The following is a 17,921-nucleotide window of genomic DNA, read 5'->3' on the forward strand; positions in this document are numbered from 1 at the left end:
CACAATATTTTGTTGCGATGCTGGCGATGTATTTATGTAGTATGCCGATAGTCAGGATTGTACTTATTACATTTAGTATTAAAATGTACTGTATTTGGAGGATGGGCTGATTTTTTATTATTACTGTGATAAGACAATTTCTGAAATATTATGTCATTTAAGTTTGTTAAAAAGATTTTATGTAATGTACAATAGTTTACAATTAGATTAGATCAGTTACCAACACATCCACATCACGATGGCCTAACTCAGTGATAACTTGAGCGAACTATCTTCATAGCAACAAACATTAGTTTGATCCACTGAACAAACTGCTTTGCCCATACAAGAATTTAATAAGAGCAAGGTCCCACTATATACACATCATAAAAATCAGTTTAGAAGTGGTTTTTTTCAATTAAAGTTTGTCTGGTATTAGAAAGCCAAAATGTCTCGCCTGTACAATGCAAATTATTCAACCTTTTCCCTTCTATGTGAAATGAGTAATGTTGCCAATATTTATTTATAATTTCAGAGTAACCATTTATGACACAGTGCACTCGGAAGTTACTTACCTATGGCCCTGGCTGACAGGTACAGGAAGTGATAGCCATTATTCTTAATCTTTGTGAAGAGCTGAGCAACCCCACTCTGGGCCCAGTCTTTGCCTAAGATTGGCAAGAGGTGACCTAGTACGTCAGACTTGGTGATGGTCCCATCGATGTCGGACACAACAATCTTATCGTCATAGTTCCACAAGAATATATGGCATTTGCAGCGTGTTGTTCCCTGGTAAGCCGTTGTCACTGAGAAGAGTGCTTCGTTGCTTCCCTCAACCAGATTGAGCTTGGCCTAATCACAAAATTTTATGGTCAATTTGAAATGGTGTTGCAATACATACACAAGTACTTAAAAACTGCACTACAAAGTAAATATACAATTACATTTTTCTTTGGCAATAATTATTAAATATTTATATATTTGCAAGAAATGTCCTTAAAAAACAATTATGAACTTACAATCTGATCAGATGATAACCTTAAGCTCTTCTTGAACCGTTCTCCAATAAAAAGTCTATCTTTCCCATCATCTAGGTCCTCTGACTCTGAAGAATCTGTTCCAGTTTTACAATTATGAAGTCCCTTCTTTCTTGGAGTTCCAGGCAAGCTGGTCTGAGTCTCTGCTGCCGTCACTTCTATGACATTGGAGTCAAGCGTGCTGGAAGCCTCTTCTGTTGCCGAGGTTCCAGTTTCTTTATGGAACTTTATGAGAATCAATAAAAAATCTGTATTAAAATGTACATTAAAGATAATACATTAATATCGAAAATCATACATTTTAAATACAAAATTTATTAATCTAATGAACTATATTTATTGCTTAATAATTGATGAAAATGATCTGAGATGAGAAGAAAATAAAGGGACATACAAGTGTAAAATGGATTATGGCACAAATACCTCAAGATGATAAAATCTTGGGAGAAAAGAAAATTCTGCTTTCATAGTTGGAGAGTCTGGAATTATCAGGGAAGGATCAGGAATGAGTTGGAGAAATACAAGGTTACTAATGAATCATCTTGGATAGAACAATACATCTGTGGCTTCAAATATTGCTATTGATACAATGTAAACCATTTTATAGATAGATTAAGAATTTTTGTAAGTTTCTTATTTTATTCAAGTCTTAACCAATCAAAACATTTCTTAGAAACAAAGCACCGAATCATATTTGAGCTTTATTCCAGTAAAAGGTGAGGTGTTCCAAACCCATAAGCAAAAATGTTATAAACGAACTGTTATCCATTCAACATTACTATTTAATTAACGATTCTTTCAGGAAAAATCAATATTCCTACCTCTGTACCACGCTGAGATAATATTCTTTCATCATTTGTCCCCTCTTTATTGCTCTCAATGTCTTCAGTTTGGTTGTTACGTCTCCAGGATGAAAACCACGAGTAGCCCCTTGATTCTGATCGTTTTCGTATCTCCTTTTTGGGCATGTGTTCCTTGTTCAGAATATCTGCCAATTTCTGAAGAAAAAATACTGTAATAATAAATAATCATCGTAATCCATTACCCAGTTTACAGAGCATGGAAACATCAGCCCAGTGATGGAGCAGCTAAGAAAAAGGAAACAGAGAATATGGTCCCACAAAGCGCACACTTCCACCATCAACTCATCCCACGAAGCACACACTTCCACCATCAACTCATCCCACGAAGCACACACTTCCACCATCAACTCATCCCACGAAGCGCACACTTCCACCATCAACTCATCCCATGAAGCACACACTTCCACCATCAACTCATCCCACGAAGCACACACTTCCACCATCAACTCATCCCACGAAGCACACACTTCCACCATCAACTCATCCCACGAAGCACACACTTCCACCATCAACTCATCCCACGAAGCACACACTTCCACCATCAACTCATCCCACGAAGCACACTCCCACAATTGAGTCCTCCCACAAAGTGCACTCTCCCACCATCGACTCGTTCCACCAAGCACTCTCCCACCGTCGACTTGTCACACTATCGGCTCTCATACTATTGACTCACCTCGACAAGCACTCTCCCTTGCTATTGTACCAGGCAGTCCAACACCACACACTATTGTACCAGACAGTGCAACACTAAGCACTATTGTGCCATTTAGTACAACACTGTTGTGCTGCAGTAACGTTCTAAACTACTCCATAAAACATTTGATCTCATTCTCACTTCTCTCAATACTTTGATTACAATCATACAAGTAAATATAATATGAAGGTAGTCATGTATGCTGAAAATGAATGAAAAATGCAGATAAATGAAGGCCTTATTAAGACCATATTCAAATTCCCTTAGATTTGTCCGCACATGAGTGATACACACCTGTGGGATTGGTTGCTGGAACAGTACGAGAGAGAGAATCTGAGGACCAGCAGTGTTCCAGTTGAGGTACTTCCCACCGAACCTTATTACAAGGTCAGGATTGTCTAGAATTTGAAGATTCTCGCAGAAGTCATCATAAGTAACAAGGCTTTGCAAAAACAGGCTCTCGGGAAAGTTCTTCTCGTATTCATTAAGACGTCCACATAACGAAAATGCTATGTCTTCGTAGCCCCTGAACAGATATCAATAATTAGAGTGGTATTTTTAAAATATTGTATGAATATTGACACTAGGTCAAGCCTGTAACCAGTTAAATATCTTTTTTTAACAAATTATTAACAATTTTGAAAACTAGGTCTGTAATGCTTAAATACCACTTTGTGGAATTATTTGCACTGAACTTTCTGGCAAGTATGCAATGCAGCACAATTAAGCATTTGTTATCACAGTGATTACTGATTACAGTGCAATTCTACACTAATTGGTGTGGAAAAGCTATAACTTTTATCCGAGAAATAAAACAACTAATCCTCTCTAAAATACAAATGAACTAACTTATAATCAAATATAGGATGCCTGGAGTCTTCAAAGTCTGAGTCACTACAAATCTTGGGTCCTCCAACAGCTCCTTCTACACTGTGAGGCGACTGAGGAAGTGACGGCCCATTGCCAGACTCTGCATCTTCATCTTTGACAACACCTGTACACATGATATTTTTATAGATATTTCAGCTATCATTAAGTGTTCTTATGTAATATTTCTGCCTTCCCAGCTTTATTATAAACTGAAGAATGAACATATTACTGTGTTATCTCAACCCACCACCTAATGTCACCTCAGACTGTACATTACCTAATATTTGGGGTTTGTGAAAATGAGCCACACATCTATCTATACTATCTTGTGCTGCTTTACTTGGTATACTTGTGGATATTTTATGTAAATTGGGCTAATCAAATTTATAGAAATAGTTGCTACACAATTTTCTATTATATGTTGTGTCATGCCACCATACTATTGAAGTTCTTGTAACATAAGCTCTAAATGAACAAGACACTTTCTGACCAGCAGTCACTCTTGGCAGCACCACCTTTAATTAACATGCCCTTCTTTAATGGCTCATTCTCTGCATTTATCTAGCTTTTCTCTTAAGTCTGCCTCACTAAATTGTTACTTGAACTGTAGCATCATATTTTGCTTACAATTTTCTACTTTAACACGCATGATATGGGAGTCTATTATAACACATCTTCCTCCATACACTTCTCTGCATTACATGAATTTACCCGAGGGCCACTATCTCTCTAATGGCCTCGATGAGGGCAGGAAGCCGGCAGCTTGTCCAATGTCCCCCCATTTGTTCTGATGATTTTGTGATACAAAACTTCTTGTTCAACTTGTTCCTTCAGCAAATGACTTTTTATACAAGCATTTCCTTCACAGCACCACATTTAGGATATATTCTTGTGAAAAATGTCTTTAGGTACTGTATTCAATATTGTAACCGATACCAAGATTTAATTCAATCTTCATCCAATGAACTCATAGGCCTAAGAGAAACAAAAGCTAACAAGAGGCAATTTAGAAATGTATGGAAGATGCTCAAGAAATCATTAGACCAAAATATGGAATATCGAATATGAAAATATGGACGACTAGAATTTTTTTTAGACTTTATCCAATCAACAGAATTTATGGTAACATCATTTTGTTGAGGCACACTAAACATTTTACACCTATTAGGTAACTAATCACAAATCCCAATATTTACAAAGTTAACAAGGCTATTAATAATTTTGCAATTTTCTTGCAAAAGTTAATTCAAAATATTAAAGAATGGCTTTTAATCATACCGGATGAGTAGCTGTTGTAGCCACGTTTCTCAGGAACCTTGAAGTTACGGGGGAAATATAGAGCGGCCACTTCTGGGTCAAGCTCATCCAAGTTGAGGTCATCGAGATAAATGCCCTCGCTCTCAGGGTTATGCCGAGCCTTCTTGGTGGCCCGCATGAAGCTAAACATACTGCCCAACACAGAGCGCTCATCATCTAGGGAGGATAAGCCCACACACGCTACTACATTGCACACAAGTAGACAAACATATTAACAGCACAATATTGTACACCTTAATGATTGCTAGCTTAAAGTATACTTACTTAACTGCAGTCTTGTACTGTACACAACACACTAACCATAACCGTTCATTATCTGTTACATAACTCAAAAGCCACACACACACTTTTTATTTGACTTCGAAAATCAATTTTATCTTCAGAAATTCTCGTAAAGTAATCATTTTTCTTGTTACACCACAACTGCCAATCACAGCTAAATTATTTCTGTCATTACACATATACTCTACATAGTCAACATAATTTTGTGAACTTTGCAACTTTCATGCAAAGTTCCATAAGTTACTGTATAATCCTCAATTGTCATTGACATTACAATTACTGTATAATCCTCAATTGTCATTGACATTACAATTACTGTATAAATAATGAAGTCAGATATTACTTCACAGTTTTAAGAAACAATTATGCTTTAAGGAAGTGAAAAGCCATCATTAGTCAAATTTGTAGAGAAAATTGATTGCAGAAAAGAACGAATGGAGTTCTGATTATTACCGTATACACTTACAAAATAAAAAGTTAGTCTACAAAATATATAGCCTATACAGTTGCAGGACAAAATTCAAATAGAGAGAGTGAACATGACTTCCCATAATGGCAGCCCAAGCATTAGAAAAAAAAAATAATGTTCAAACCGAACAGTATCTTTATACAAGGAACATGTCCAGCACAACAAGCAGCTTCTTGCCCTGCCTGACAGATACAGAACATTCTAGAGGTTTACCAATGCAATAGTATCACCATCAGCCTATTTTTGCCTATATTATGTCAAACTTCAGCAGATATAGATTTTTTTTTTGTATACAGGTGGGTACCATTCCAACATTTAATAACAAATATTAAGTATTGGTATTAGAGTATTGTTTTCTTTACGGAATGGAAGAATCAGTATGGATCAATACTAGAGTGCCGGTACGGGTCACAACACTGGCACAGTTTTGGTACACCTCTAGAACATTTCATGACGACCATCTTTCAGTGTACCAACTTGTTGCAGGTGCTAACTTGGGTGTAGCCAAGTATTGCTGGTAAGTTGGTGAGTGAGCACACACTAACTACAGGGCAGCAAGTTTATAATGACGACATGATGGGAAACGTTTAGCAAGACCCATCACACAACTCCTTGGTGACCCAGTCTACATATACCTCTGCATGCCATCTTGAGGTTATCTTGAGATGATTTCGGGGCTTTTTTTTTTAGTGTCCCTGCGGCCCGGTCCTCGACCAGGCCTCCACCCCCAGGAAGCAGGCTGTGACAGCTGACTAACACTCAGGTACCTATTTTACTGCTAGGTAACAGGGGCATAGGGTGAAAGAAACTCTGCCCATTGTTTCTCGCCAGCGCCTGGGATCGAACCCAGGATCACAAGTCCAGCGTGCTGTCCGCTCGGCCGACCGGCTCCCATTATCAATTGCCTCCCCCATCTTTCATCTAACTTAAAAAAAAGCTGTTTAAGGGAAAGCCTTTATACTGTATTTGTAGATGTGATAATATAATAATGCAAAGCAATATTATGGGTAAACAAGTTTTGACAATATGAAGTCTGTACTGTACATAAAACAAGTCTACAAGACCACAAGTAGGGGCTAACTTCCTTTCATAATAAGATGACTCACTATGAGAACATAATACCTAGTGTATATGGTATGCAAATCAATCACCCGTCATACGAAGAATTAATGTGTAATATAATTGTTCTGTCAAGCAAGCATCATGAAGATTGCTAGTAAAACACTGCAGCACATCCTGCTACGGGACACACATGCAGGTACGGGGCATACACACACGCAAGTACAGGGTGTACACACCCAGCTGCAGGGCGCACACGCGCAGCTACGGGGCGCACACGCGCAGCTATGGGGTACACACCCAGCTACGGGGTGCACACACCCAGCTACCGGGTATACACCCAGCTACCGGCTACACACCCGGCTACGGACCACAGCCAATTGAAAAATGAAGCATATTGCTTTAGGTAATAGCATTCACCCTAGAATAAGAACTTTAAAAACATCAAATACACATTAATACTGCCATCCACAATGAGGCACTAAAGCAACAAATCAACACAATATTCAGCATGCTGTCTCCCTGATTATACATAGCAAAGATATTACTTGCTAAATAACTGGTTCTCAAAAACAGACGACAGAAAGCAACATCACTCGATAACAACACACACACACATGCCAAGATGTCAAGGAAAATGTTCATCAAATTAAAAGCAAGCAACATGAACTGTGCCCAAGACATTGCAGAAAAACAAGCACCCTTTAATAGTAAAAACAAAGATAATACACTTTCTATCAAGCAGCTGTTTTCATGCTACTCACTGGACCAATAGCAAAGCTCGCATTAACACCACGTCTCGGAGCAATCATGGAGGTCATCACACACATGATTACCTTCCAAAACAAATGACACACAAACCACAGTACCGTTTTTCACATTGACAGCTAATCATTTGTGGCATCATTAAGATATCGCCTAAACCAGGGAAGCACAAACTTTAAGGTGCCATCTAACAAGACGAACTAATCACACACGCTAGTGAACATGCACAAACATGAGCCACCGCATCAAACACAAGTTTATATTGTGTAATACTTTGACTACCTAAATAGCCACACTAGGTAGGACACCAACAAAATAATTATAATTATTATTATTATTATAATATATATACCTGTATTATATATATATATATTATATTATATATGTTGTACCTAGTAGCCAGAATGCAGTACTCAGGTTTTCAGCCTACTATGCAAGGCCCAGTTTGCCTAATAAGTCAAGTTTTCCTGAATTTATATATATTTTAAATGTTTTATTTATGAAATGATACAGCTATCCATTTCATTATGTATGAGTTATTTTTTTTTATTTGAATGAAAACTAACGTAGATATATGAACGAACCTAACCTACCCTACTTAACCTATTTTAACCTAACCTAAACTAACATAACTAAGTCAATCATTTATATTCTTAATATAATAATTCTTCAAATAAACCAGTTGGAAACAATTGCTTGAAAATAAAGAAAATCACTTGGCCTATTAGGTAAATTGGGCCTTGCATAGTAGGCCAAGAAGTGCATTCTGGCTACTAGGTACTACTATATTATATATTATATTATATATATATATATATATATATATATATATATATATATATATATATATATATATATATATATATATATATATATATATATATATATATATATATATATATAATATATATATATATATATATTACCTTCTTTCTTACTTGTCTTTGCCAGCTTATCATTTTCTGTCTTTCCAGCCGGAGAATCACATTTTAAACTTGCTGTGCGCGTTGGGGTCTTGGGAGGTGGCGTGGGCAGCTCTCCCCACACCCAGTTCCACTTCATCTCATCAGTTTGAGATGACCCGTCAGCAAAGTCAGCTCTTTGTCTCTCCACTTCATATTCTGTATCAGATTTGATTGGAGTTGCTGGTCTTGAGTTAGAAGGGCTGCCATGCCATAATGAAAACTAAATTAGTACAGTAACACATTTAAATGATTACATAAAATATTGCAAAACCTATGAATATGCCTGCATTTTATTGTTTTTGTACTTTTTGGGTTTCTGAACATAAAAGTTCTTATTATATATCATGTCATGGGTTCCAAGAAAGTCAGTGGTAAAGTTCAACCTAAGTAAATAGTTGTGAGGATGACAGCAGAGGAAAAACAAGAGATTATTCAAAGTGAGCCAATGTGATGTCTCGCTACACACAAGTGTTAAAACGTAGGGAAAAACAAGTGTCTATAGACAGATTCTTAGTAAAACAAGTAAGCAGTGAGCCATAACCCGGCCCTAGTGGTATGCAAGCAAAATGTAGGAGAGAGAGAGTAGTACCCCAAAAAAGTCATCACTGGCTGATGTTATAATGGAAGGGGACTCCCTTTCCAAACACTAATACCTCTCCTCCTCTCCCCTTCCTCACTGTCTTCCATATGCCAACAAGATTCCTCAATAAATTTAAGATACACTTGTAAATACTGTAGTACAAACTATGAGTATGTATAAAATGTAGTTTTAAGTTAATATTTTTGGGGGTGTGGAACGGATTATTTAAATTTACATTATTTCTTATGGGAAAATTCATTTAGGGTTTTCAAATTTTTGGGTCTCGAACCGTCTCTGGGAACAGATTAAATTTGAAACTTGAGGTACCTATGTTTTTGTTATTATATAAGAAAATCAATGGTTCCAAACATTCAAATATTATTCTACTGTAATAGACAAATTATTTCAGATTTACAAAACTTATTAAAGATTTTGGATTATCTAAATTTTATTTATATTCATGTATTTATATATTTTAATAGTACCATGTAATCTACATTACACTTCAATTTACTGCCAATGTGCATGTCGCTTTTTGTAATTGCACAAAACAGAAATGCTGTCATTATGGAGAGAAAAAGAAGCTTTCAGTACACATTACTGTGTACTTAATGTCAAAATGTATGGATGAAAAAACAGTAGCAAAATTATTATAGCATACATTAAGTATTCCTTGAAGTGACACACACAAGTTTGTATACATGTACAGGTATTTGTTCAAGCAAGATAGATAGTTACATAAATTGGTGTGTGCTAACACAAGCTCCAAAATATACTAATGCATATGTGTAATACGAGAAAAAGGATTACCATTCTCATTATGTCTGGCAGCATTGACTAGCTTATTCCAACTGACAACAATGTACCTTGGCATAACAATGCAACAAAATAAACAACTGCATTCAAATGAGCTAGTATTTTAGCAATTAGATAGTTATTTTGATTTTGAATTAGCAAAAATGTACCATTACTGGTGGTGGGTGATTGGGCCATTAGCCTGCTGATGGGAAAGAGTTAACAGTGTGAAAAGTTAAAATACGCACACCTACCTTGGGGGAGGACTAAGGTCGGTGTCACTGAAGGGGTGGAAATCTGGCCCCATTGATCGTGAAATACCACCACTCCATTCGTCTACCACTTCATCCTGGGATTTTTCAAGCAGCAACGGCATTGACGTGGACTGCGCCATGTTAGTGGTAGGAGAAGACGAGCTTGGACCAGACTGACAAGTTTGAAATGGTGCTGCTTTTTAGATTTTTTAAATACAAGCTTCTAGTGTACAAAAATAAAAAAATGATCTAAAAAATAAAACAAAAATCAGGAATGAATCTTAAACTGCGTAATTATTTTGGCAAGAACCTAGAAATCACTCCCAGAAAATACTGAAGCACTTTACATTTTTCCACTAAAATTTAAGGTCTTACTAGAGGGATGTAAAAGCCAGTTTTAAGATTGCATTCCAATTATAAAAAATAATCATAAATAATATTTAAATCATAATCCAAGAACTAATAACTACTGTAGTTATTAGCGCAGCATTTTTCAACCTTTGTGCCCTTGAAATAATTCTGGGTCATTCTTTTAACAAATACATTCGGATTTCATTGTCAGCTGAAAGAAAACAATGTCTGTCTTTGCACTTGATACTGGTTAAAAATTAGAAAAATTAAACATAGCAATGACTCAAAAATATACAGTGGCGCCTCGATAACGAGTTTAATCCATTCCAGCACCGAGCGCATCATGTGGGAAAACTCGTCTTGCAAAACAACAACAAAACTGTTGTCGGAGGTGTCTGAGAACTAGCGGGAACACTCGTTAATTGAGCAAAAGCTCGTCAGTCAAGACATTTTCTGCGAGTGGCTTGCTCATTACTCGAAATGCTTGTAACTGGAGCCACTCATCACTCGAGGTTCCACTGTATTTGCATGCGATTAGAATTAGCTTATTTATCAGTACCTCGTGTGGAACCCCTAGTTATCTTGGTGTTCCACGGTACAGTGGTTGAAAAATGCTGTATTAAGAGGATAAGAAGCGTATTAATCTCACCTTCTCAGCCGAGTCAATATCATCCATTATAAAAATGCCTTCCTGGTTGGCTCTAGGCAATGGCCCTCTGGGCAAGATGGTCGAGAGATCTGCTACTTCACTTGTAGTCGAGGTGTCACTTGACTGACTACCTGAACTCTTTGGACGCTGCTTTTTCCCATTGCACCGCTTCTTACGTTTACGACGGCTACTTTTGTTTGCTGTAAAGAAGTAAATTACATAATATTACATAGTACACATTTAAATAAAATGCACAACAATAAGCACTTGATTTCTACTCTTAAATGCAATACTCATCTTTGAATTTCCAAGCAGCATTTTTAAATAATTTGGAAATTAATAAAATACAGTATCCCTTACCTCTTACAGTTTCTTCACCATCTGTTTTACTTCCTTGACCTTCTATTAACAGATTTTGCTTTAAATTTGATACATCTGTATTAAGTGATCTTGTAGAAGACCCTTTTATTAAGCTGGAATCTTCAATCTTCTTGGGAATTGGTTTAAGTATGGTAGTGGTCTCTGTCTGTGTTTGGCAATCCCTTTGTTCCTTCTTCCTGTCCTGCTTTCTTACTCTTTGAATTACACCGACTTCACTGCTCTCTATCTTGTGTTTATCATCATGTGATAGAGCAGTAATAGGCTCTTCACTCTCAAGTGCATCTGACTGTAGAGTAGATTCTGAGGTATCATGGTTCAAAGGTACAATTGTTTCACTTGATGTATCATAATTAGCATTACTCTTTGGTAAAGTACTTGATGAAGAGAGAGACTCATCAACGCCAGAATCTTGCAATTTTTCCTCATCTTCTGTCTTGATTAATTCTAGCTTTTCTTGGAAAACTGAGGGTGGGAGAGGTGATGTTCCAAGCTGAGGACTCACCTCCACACCATCTTCTAATTCTTCTACAAAGAAAGCTTCTCCCGTCTCTCCCAACTTCATATGTATATCCACGGGTTCTCCATTAATCTCAATATCAACCTGAAAAGATAAAAACAATCCTTTATTGGACAAGCGAAATTTTGCTAAAACATTGCTAGCATTGTTAAAACCAAATACTATACTGTAGACTATAGATTTAACAGTAGGTGACAGGCAGTGGGCAGTTGTTAGGAAGAGGGAGGGAGGAGACATGAGAGTGGGAAGGGAGGAGAGATAATAGAAGTAGAGGGAAAAATAAAAGGAAGGAAGTCAAAATGCTGAGCTGCTTAAACTTGGATATTTCAAAGCACCGAAAAAACAACTGGGCACAGTAGACAAACATTTCTTGAGGCAAGACATTATAAAGCAGAATGAAATGGGGAGAGAGTATCCATCAGCAATATTAAATCATTTATTCACCGAAATGTTGAGGAAATAGAATATGAATTCCCTCCACTGGGAGCCAGTCACTATTTTGCTACATCATTTAAAACATTGTCAGGAAGGGCACCACCATGTGGGTGACCACCACCACGGTGAGGCATGAGAGACGGTTGTTGACTCATGAAGCACCAATGTGGGTGACCACCACCACGGTGAGGCATGAGACGGTTGTTGACTCATGAAGCACCAATGTGGGTGACCACCACCACCACCACCACGGTGAGGCATGAGACACGGTGGTTGACTCATGAAGCACTAATGTGGGTGACCACCACCACACTTCCCCCAAGGTTATGGAGCAATGCACCTTTCCCGTGGCTAGTTCACCATAACTTCCAAATTAGATCTCTCTGCATTACCAGTAAAGCACCTCAGTTTGAACGCTGGTGACCATAGCGGTCACATAACGGAACATTCAAGTAATTTTTTTTAATTTTGCCCCGAAGGGCGAGTTTATTGGGCAGCGCCACTCATCTTGTGAGTGGACACACCACCATAGCAGCATGTACAACACTCCCCACAAGGAAGAAAACCCGCTGGGTTGTTCATCCTATCAAAGTTGAACAAAGGTTAGCCAGTATGCTAGTGTTTAAAGCTATCCCCCCAGCTCATGGCGGCGGCATCCTGTCTGGTATGACAGTTAACTCTGCTCCTTACTATCCCCACCCAGCTTACCATTGACACCCCCCCCCCCTATAACTCCCACAGACACCCTCCCCCCTTTTACCAATATGCTGCCCCATTATGCCCACACTCACACTTTGCTCCCCACACAACCTTCAAGCTGCCCCATTATGCCCACACTCACACTTTGTTCCCCCACAACCTTCATGCTGCCTCATTATGCCCACACTCACACTTTGCTCCCTCACAACCCTCATGCTGCCCCATTATGCCCACACTCACACTTTGTTCCCCCACAACCTTCATGCTGCCCCATTATGCCCACACTCACACTTTGCTCCCTCACAACCCTCATGCTGCCCCATTATGCCCACACTCACACTTTGCTCCCTCATGATGCTCCATTACCTCATATTTCTTACAAACATTTTACTCGAAAACATTTCTAATTGATTTATCGATCAAATTGTATCAGCATTTGATCTTTAATAATGATCAAATCTAATTATGTATTTGTGTGCGCTTATGTGACCACTAAGAAAATGAAACGAAAATTTCGAACATTTTATTTTGTGTTTCACCACACAGCCCCCGAACGGGGTGAGAGTAGCTTGAGCTACCTCATCCCTTTGTGTGTATTTTACCTCAATAAACTTATTTCAATTTCAACCACACAGCCCGTCTTCACAACAAAGACCCAAAGTCCATGCCATGCACCCGCCAAATCTCCTGTTTATGGATGAAAAACGGTTTACACACGACTCAACTGATGACGTTCGAACACTTCCGGAACGAGTGCTTTACTGACTAATTCTGTTCGAACCACAACGCTGTAAATTATTCACCCACGTACTGCAAATACAAATAATCGCCAACAGAACCTAAACACCTAACCTAATCTATGCTTAAATATGCACAATATGATATAATATTAATTTATATTTGAGACAATTCGTGTTTTGACTGAACAGCATGTTAAAATTTACGAATGCGTCTGTGGGGTCGACCGCTGGATGGACCCGTCTAGAACCCGTCCTAGACTTTAGTCTAGGACGGGTTCCACCATATTATCAAGGAAATATCTGTATTTTCTTGATAATTAGAAACGCAAAAATGTTCGGAATTTTAGTTTCTTTTTCTTAGTGGATACTTAGGCTCAACCGAATCTCTCATATATAATAAATATATTATATATACGTGACTCGGTTGAGCGTAAGTGATATTTTGTTATTATTCTTGTATTTGTGTGTACATATATTTATGGTTACCGTATATTTTGACTAATAAATATGCAGGTATTGACAAGTAAAAGCTGTTATTTTTATTAATTTTAACATGTGCAAACGATCTTCCAGAGGGAACAATCATTATTCCCAATGTTTGTTGATGATTACACACAGAGATCACACTAACGTGATGCATCAAATGAACAAATCCACAAGGGCTGTGATGAGGATTCGAACCTGCGTCCGGGAGCATCCCAGACACTACCTTCATTGAATGAGCTACGACAGGGTAAAAAAAAAAAAAAAGAGTTGAAACCATAAATTCAGTAGAACTTCGGTTTCAACTCTTTTACCCTGTCGTAGCTCAGTCGATTAAGGGAGTGTCTGGGATGCTCCCGGACGCAGGTTCGAATCCTCGTCACGGCCCTTGTGGATTTGTTCATTTGTTGATGATGCAAAAATGAGAACCGAGACAGGACGACAGCTAGAGATTATAAGATGACCTGGACAAACTTTATTTATTTATACAAGAAGGTACATTGGGCTTGTGAGAGTACATCTCTCTCTCTCATCGTATCTCATATCAGTCATCTCTCGTATCAGGAACAGGTGAGGGCCACAGGGCTAACAACACTGCAAACCAGGCATGACAGGGCGGATCTCCTTAGAATTTTTAAAATACTGAACAATTGGGTGGATGTTGATCCGGAAAAATTCTTCAAAAGGTCAGATATAACACAAACAAGGATCAACAGTTTCAAGTTCAACAAGCCACAATGTAGGACTGAGAACTGATGAATTTTCGCCCACAGGGTGAACCCATGGAACCACATTTACGCGGAAGCCGTAAATGCCAAAGACACTGTTGAATTTCAAAATCAAACAGGAAGCGATTATCAAGGCAAATGGGGGGACCTTCGACAAGCCGCCGGCTTCCTAGTGTTAGTGATGTAACAAACTAGGCTGTTGTAAGAATTATCCAGAGTGGTTTATCGACAAAAGAGAATGGGAAGCTGAGCCGCATGGTGACCTGACCCCCAGGGGAATTCGCGGTGGAAATAACCAACGCTTTGTTCATATCTGCGTATAATGAATCATCCTATAGTATTCAGTAATTTAGAGAAAATTAGCCTTTATTCATTTTTATTAAAATTGTATTGTATAATAGTACTGGATACAATATCAAGAGTATTCTAATTATTGAGTTAAGTCACCATCAGTGACGTCACGAATCGGATCTAACTTTTAAGGCGGAGTGACCGGCGGTCATAGGTCAGCAGGGTTGACATGTCTAATATTTCTCAAAGTTTTAATAACCATTTTTGTGATCGGGAACAGCTCTGCCGTTAGATGTTTGTAATTTAATTCAGTAAAATAATTCAACCAGTCTGGATCAATTCAGTACAAACAGAGTTTAATTGTTATAACTTAACCTTGCTAAAGTAACTGGGTAAGCGATGCGGAACAATACAATGTTCTAGTCTGGGCGAGATCAGACGAAGACAGATCAGTGTGGTCACGGAAGCAGCTAGGAGAGGTCAAACATCTTACCTCTCCCCTAGACCAGCCAAGACATCTAGCTGGTAGCCCAAGGTATAGTTGCTATTGTTAAGTATAGAAATAGTCTCATTTGCCACTCAGGTCAAGTAGGGAGTGTTAAAGTGATAGGGAGTGAACATATTTAGATTTTGTTTTAGTTTTCTTTTAATAAATTAAATTTGTTATTAATTTGCATTTTATTGTTTCCATGTGTTTTATGTGTATACTTGTCCTGGTCACGTGGTCCACACGAGGCAGAGTTGCATTGGGCGCCGATTCTAACATCGAATCGGAATTATCATTACCGTGTAATTTATTCCACACTCAAGGTCATCGTTTATAGTGGGGATCAAGCTCCTAGGTTGATTAATTAGCGTGATCGATCCAGACCTCGATCATTGCTCTTGTATTACTGGTCTGGTGGTGGCAGCAGAGGTGACTAGGGTTTTGTTCAGAGCTTAGGTCACGTCATACTGGGTGTAGAATCCTAAGTCGGTCAATCGTCTTAGGACCACGTGGCGTGGAGTTGGCTTTGTTAAAAGTTTTGGAGTCCCTTGGTTTAGAAATAAAAGTAAGAATACGGGTAGAGGGCAAAGAAAGAAGGAAGTAGAGAGAGGAACCCGAACCCGTGTTACAATGGTGCACAGCGGTGGTTTCAACAATTTTGTTTGAAATTGTTGAAAGGCTCACGCGTCTAGCCGTTCGAACACGTGCGCGGATACTAAGGAGACAGCCGCGGGCCAGGATTAGCAGTGCGCCCCACAAGTGCGTTTGAGTGGGGATTGGCGAATCTTGGGTCATGCGGGCTGATATGATTAAGGTTAGTTAGTAAGATTAGGTTGTTAAAATTAGATTTATTGAAAAGGAGACCGCTCCGAGTTGATTGGACTGGGTACCATACTCGACCCATTGCAATTAATTCAGAGGTGTTGGGAGCCGCCATACTCTCAACAGCAGTTCCTTGAGGGCTGTCGGGGGCGGATATATCTGTGGGACGCCAATAGATAGTCCGAGGGCGTTATTAGACGACCCAAAACGCTAGGAAAAACGTAATCCGTGAAGGGCGTTGCGGCCTCCGAGGGACGGACTAGTAACCTACCTAGCAGCGATTCAACAACTAAGTGATCGCACACTTAGTGGAGGTTGAGTCGTCCCTAGTCATAATTGTTGCTGAAAGCTGCGTGTCGCTCTGTTGGAACCTAGATGGTGTGGCCTCTAGGCTAGGTGTGGTACGGCGAGCCGGTAGGAACAATTATAAGATTAAGTCGAGTGCATTTTTGAATTAAGTATACTTCAATTTATAAAGTAATTTCCGTTTATTTGCGTTGTTCTGGATTAATTTTCCCCTAAATTCAATCCCCGGTTAAAATTTTTTCAAAGTGTTTAGCATTTTCTTGTATATTAGGCTAAGTGCGTACGTTAAGTTTTGTTATTCCCTGTTCTGTTAGTCTAAGTCAGAGGCGTTGTTAATCCTCTGGACTTAGGGCTATATGTCGGTCACGATAGATAAGTGAAGGAGTTTAAGGGATAGTAAAGTTGTGTGTAAATATTATTTGTCCGTGGAATATTTCTAAGTATTTTGGGATAAGTTTTCGGCTAAGTCAATGTCGGAAAGTCGTTAACTGTAATTAATTTGTATTCGTGGGTCACGTGTATGTTCTGGGCGTCATTAGGATTCCCCAGTCGATGCGCGTGATATTTTCTAGTTGTTACCAGTAAGACGGTAAAATTGTGTTTGTAGACTTAGAATTCTGTTTTCAGTAGAAACGTAGGTGGAAAATTTTCTAAGTCCAGCTTGGGCTAGAATCTGACTTTTTGGCGGAAATTCTAATTTTCAGGTTTCGTGTATATCCTAGGGTCAGTATTACTCTCTAGTGCGCGCAAGGGACGTAATTCTGTCCGTAAGCATTAAACAGTGATAATTACATTTTTGCCGAATTTAGTTATTTTTCGAGAAAATCGTGTTGTAATTTTGTCAGTCCATTTGAGGTGAAAATCTCGGATTTTGACGAAAATTCGAATTAATGAGTGTTGAAACCGCCCGAAGTGTCAGTATTGTTCTGTATACAACGTCAGTATTAAATAATAACGCATTTATATCTGGAAACGAGAAACCCAAATTTTTGTGAATTAAAGGAGTTTTGTGATATTTGGGGTGATAGAATTTTTTTTCCCTCGGAGTCAGAAAAATTGGCAGAGTCCAGCAATTGAGTAAAAACGCAGTTTTTGAGTAA

At 38.5% G+C, this 17,921-nt stretch overlaps 1 protein-coding gene across 9 annotated transcripts in view; it reads right to left on the bottom strand.

Moving 5' to 3' along the window:
* The window catches only part of Lpin (phosphatidate phosphatase LPIN), a 62,078-nt gene that overhangs the window by 21,661 nt on the left and 22,496 nt on the right, over positions 1 to 17,921 (bottom strand). For 4 of the 9 annotated variants that reach the window (XR_011223631.1, XR_006774171.2, XM_069309104.1 and 1 more), the window contains exons 4-13: positions 11,293 to 11,914; positions 10,933 to 11,132; positions 9,933 to 10,105; positions 8,277 to 8,503; positions 4,725 to 4,919; positions 3,426 to 3,570; positions 2,871 to 3,102; positions 1,838 to 2,014; positions 999 to 1,241; positions 555 to 831 (exon numbers count right to left, since the gene is read on the bottom strand). Coding sequence is in view for 3 of the 9 variants with exons in the window: in XM_069309104.1 (XP_069165205.1) it covers positions 555 to 831; positions 999 to 1,241; positions 1,838 to 2,014; positions 2,871 to 3,102; positions 3,426 to 3,570; positions 4,725 to 4,919; positions 8,277 to 8,503; positions 9,933 to 10,105; positions 10,933 to 11,132; positions 11,293 to 11,914 (2,491 nt within the window). In the remaining 6 variants the exon portion in view is untranslated. Of the gene's footprint in view, positions 1 to 554; positions 832 to 998; positions 1,242 to 1,837; positions 2,015 to 2,870; positions 3,103 to 3,425; positions 3,571 to 4,724; positions 4,920 to 8,264; positions 8,504 to 9,932; positions 10,106 to 10,932; positions 11,133 to 11,292; positions 11,915 to 17,921 lie in introns of all 9 variants that reach the window. The other 5 variants (XR_006774170.2, XR_006774169.2, XM_045759803.2 and 2 more) reach the window with 3 other exon arrangements.

This window comes from Procambarus clarkii, chromosome 64, assembly GCF_040958095.1.
Source record: "Procambarus clarkii isolate CNS0578487 chromosome 64, FALCON_Pclarkii_2.0, whole genome shotgun sequence".
NCBI lineage: Eukaryota > Metazoa > Arthropoda > Malacostraca > Decapoda > Cambaridae > Procambarus > Procambarus clarkii.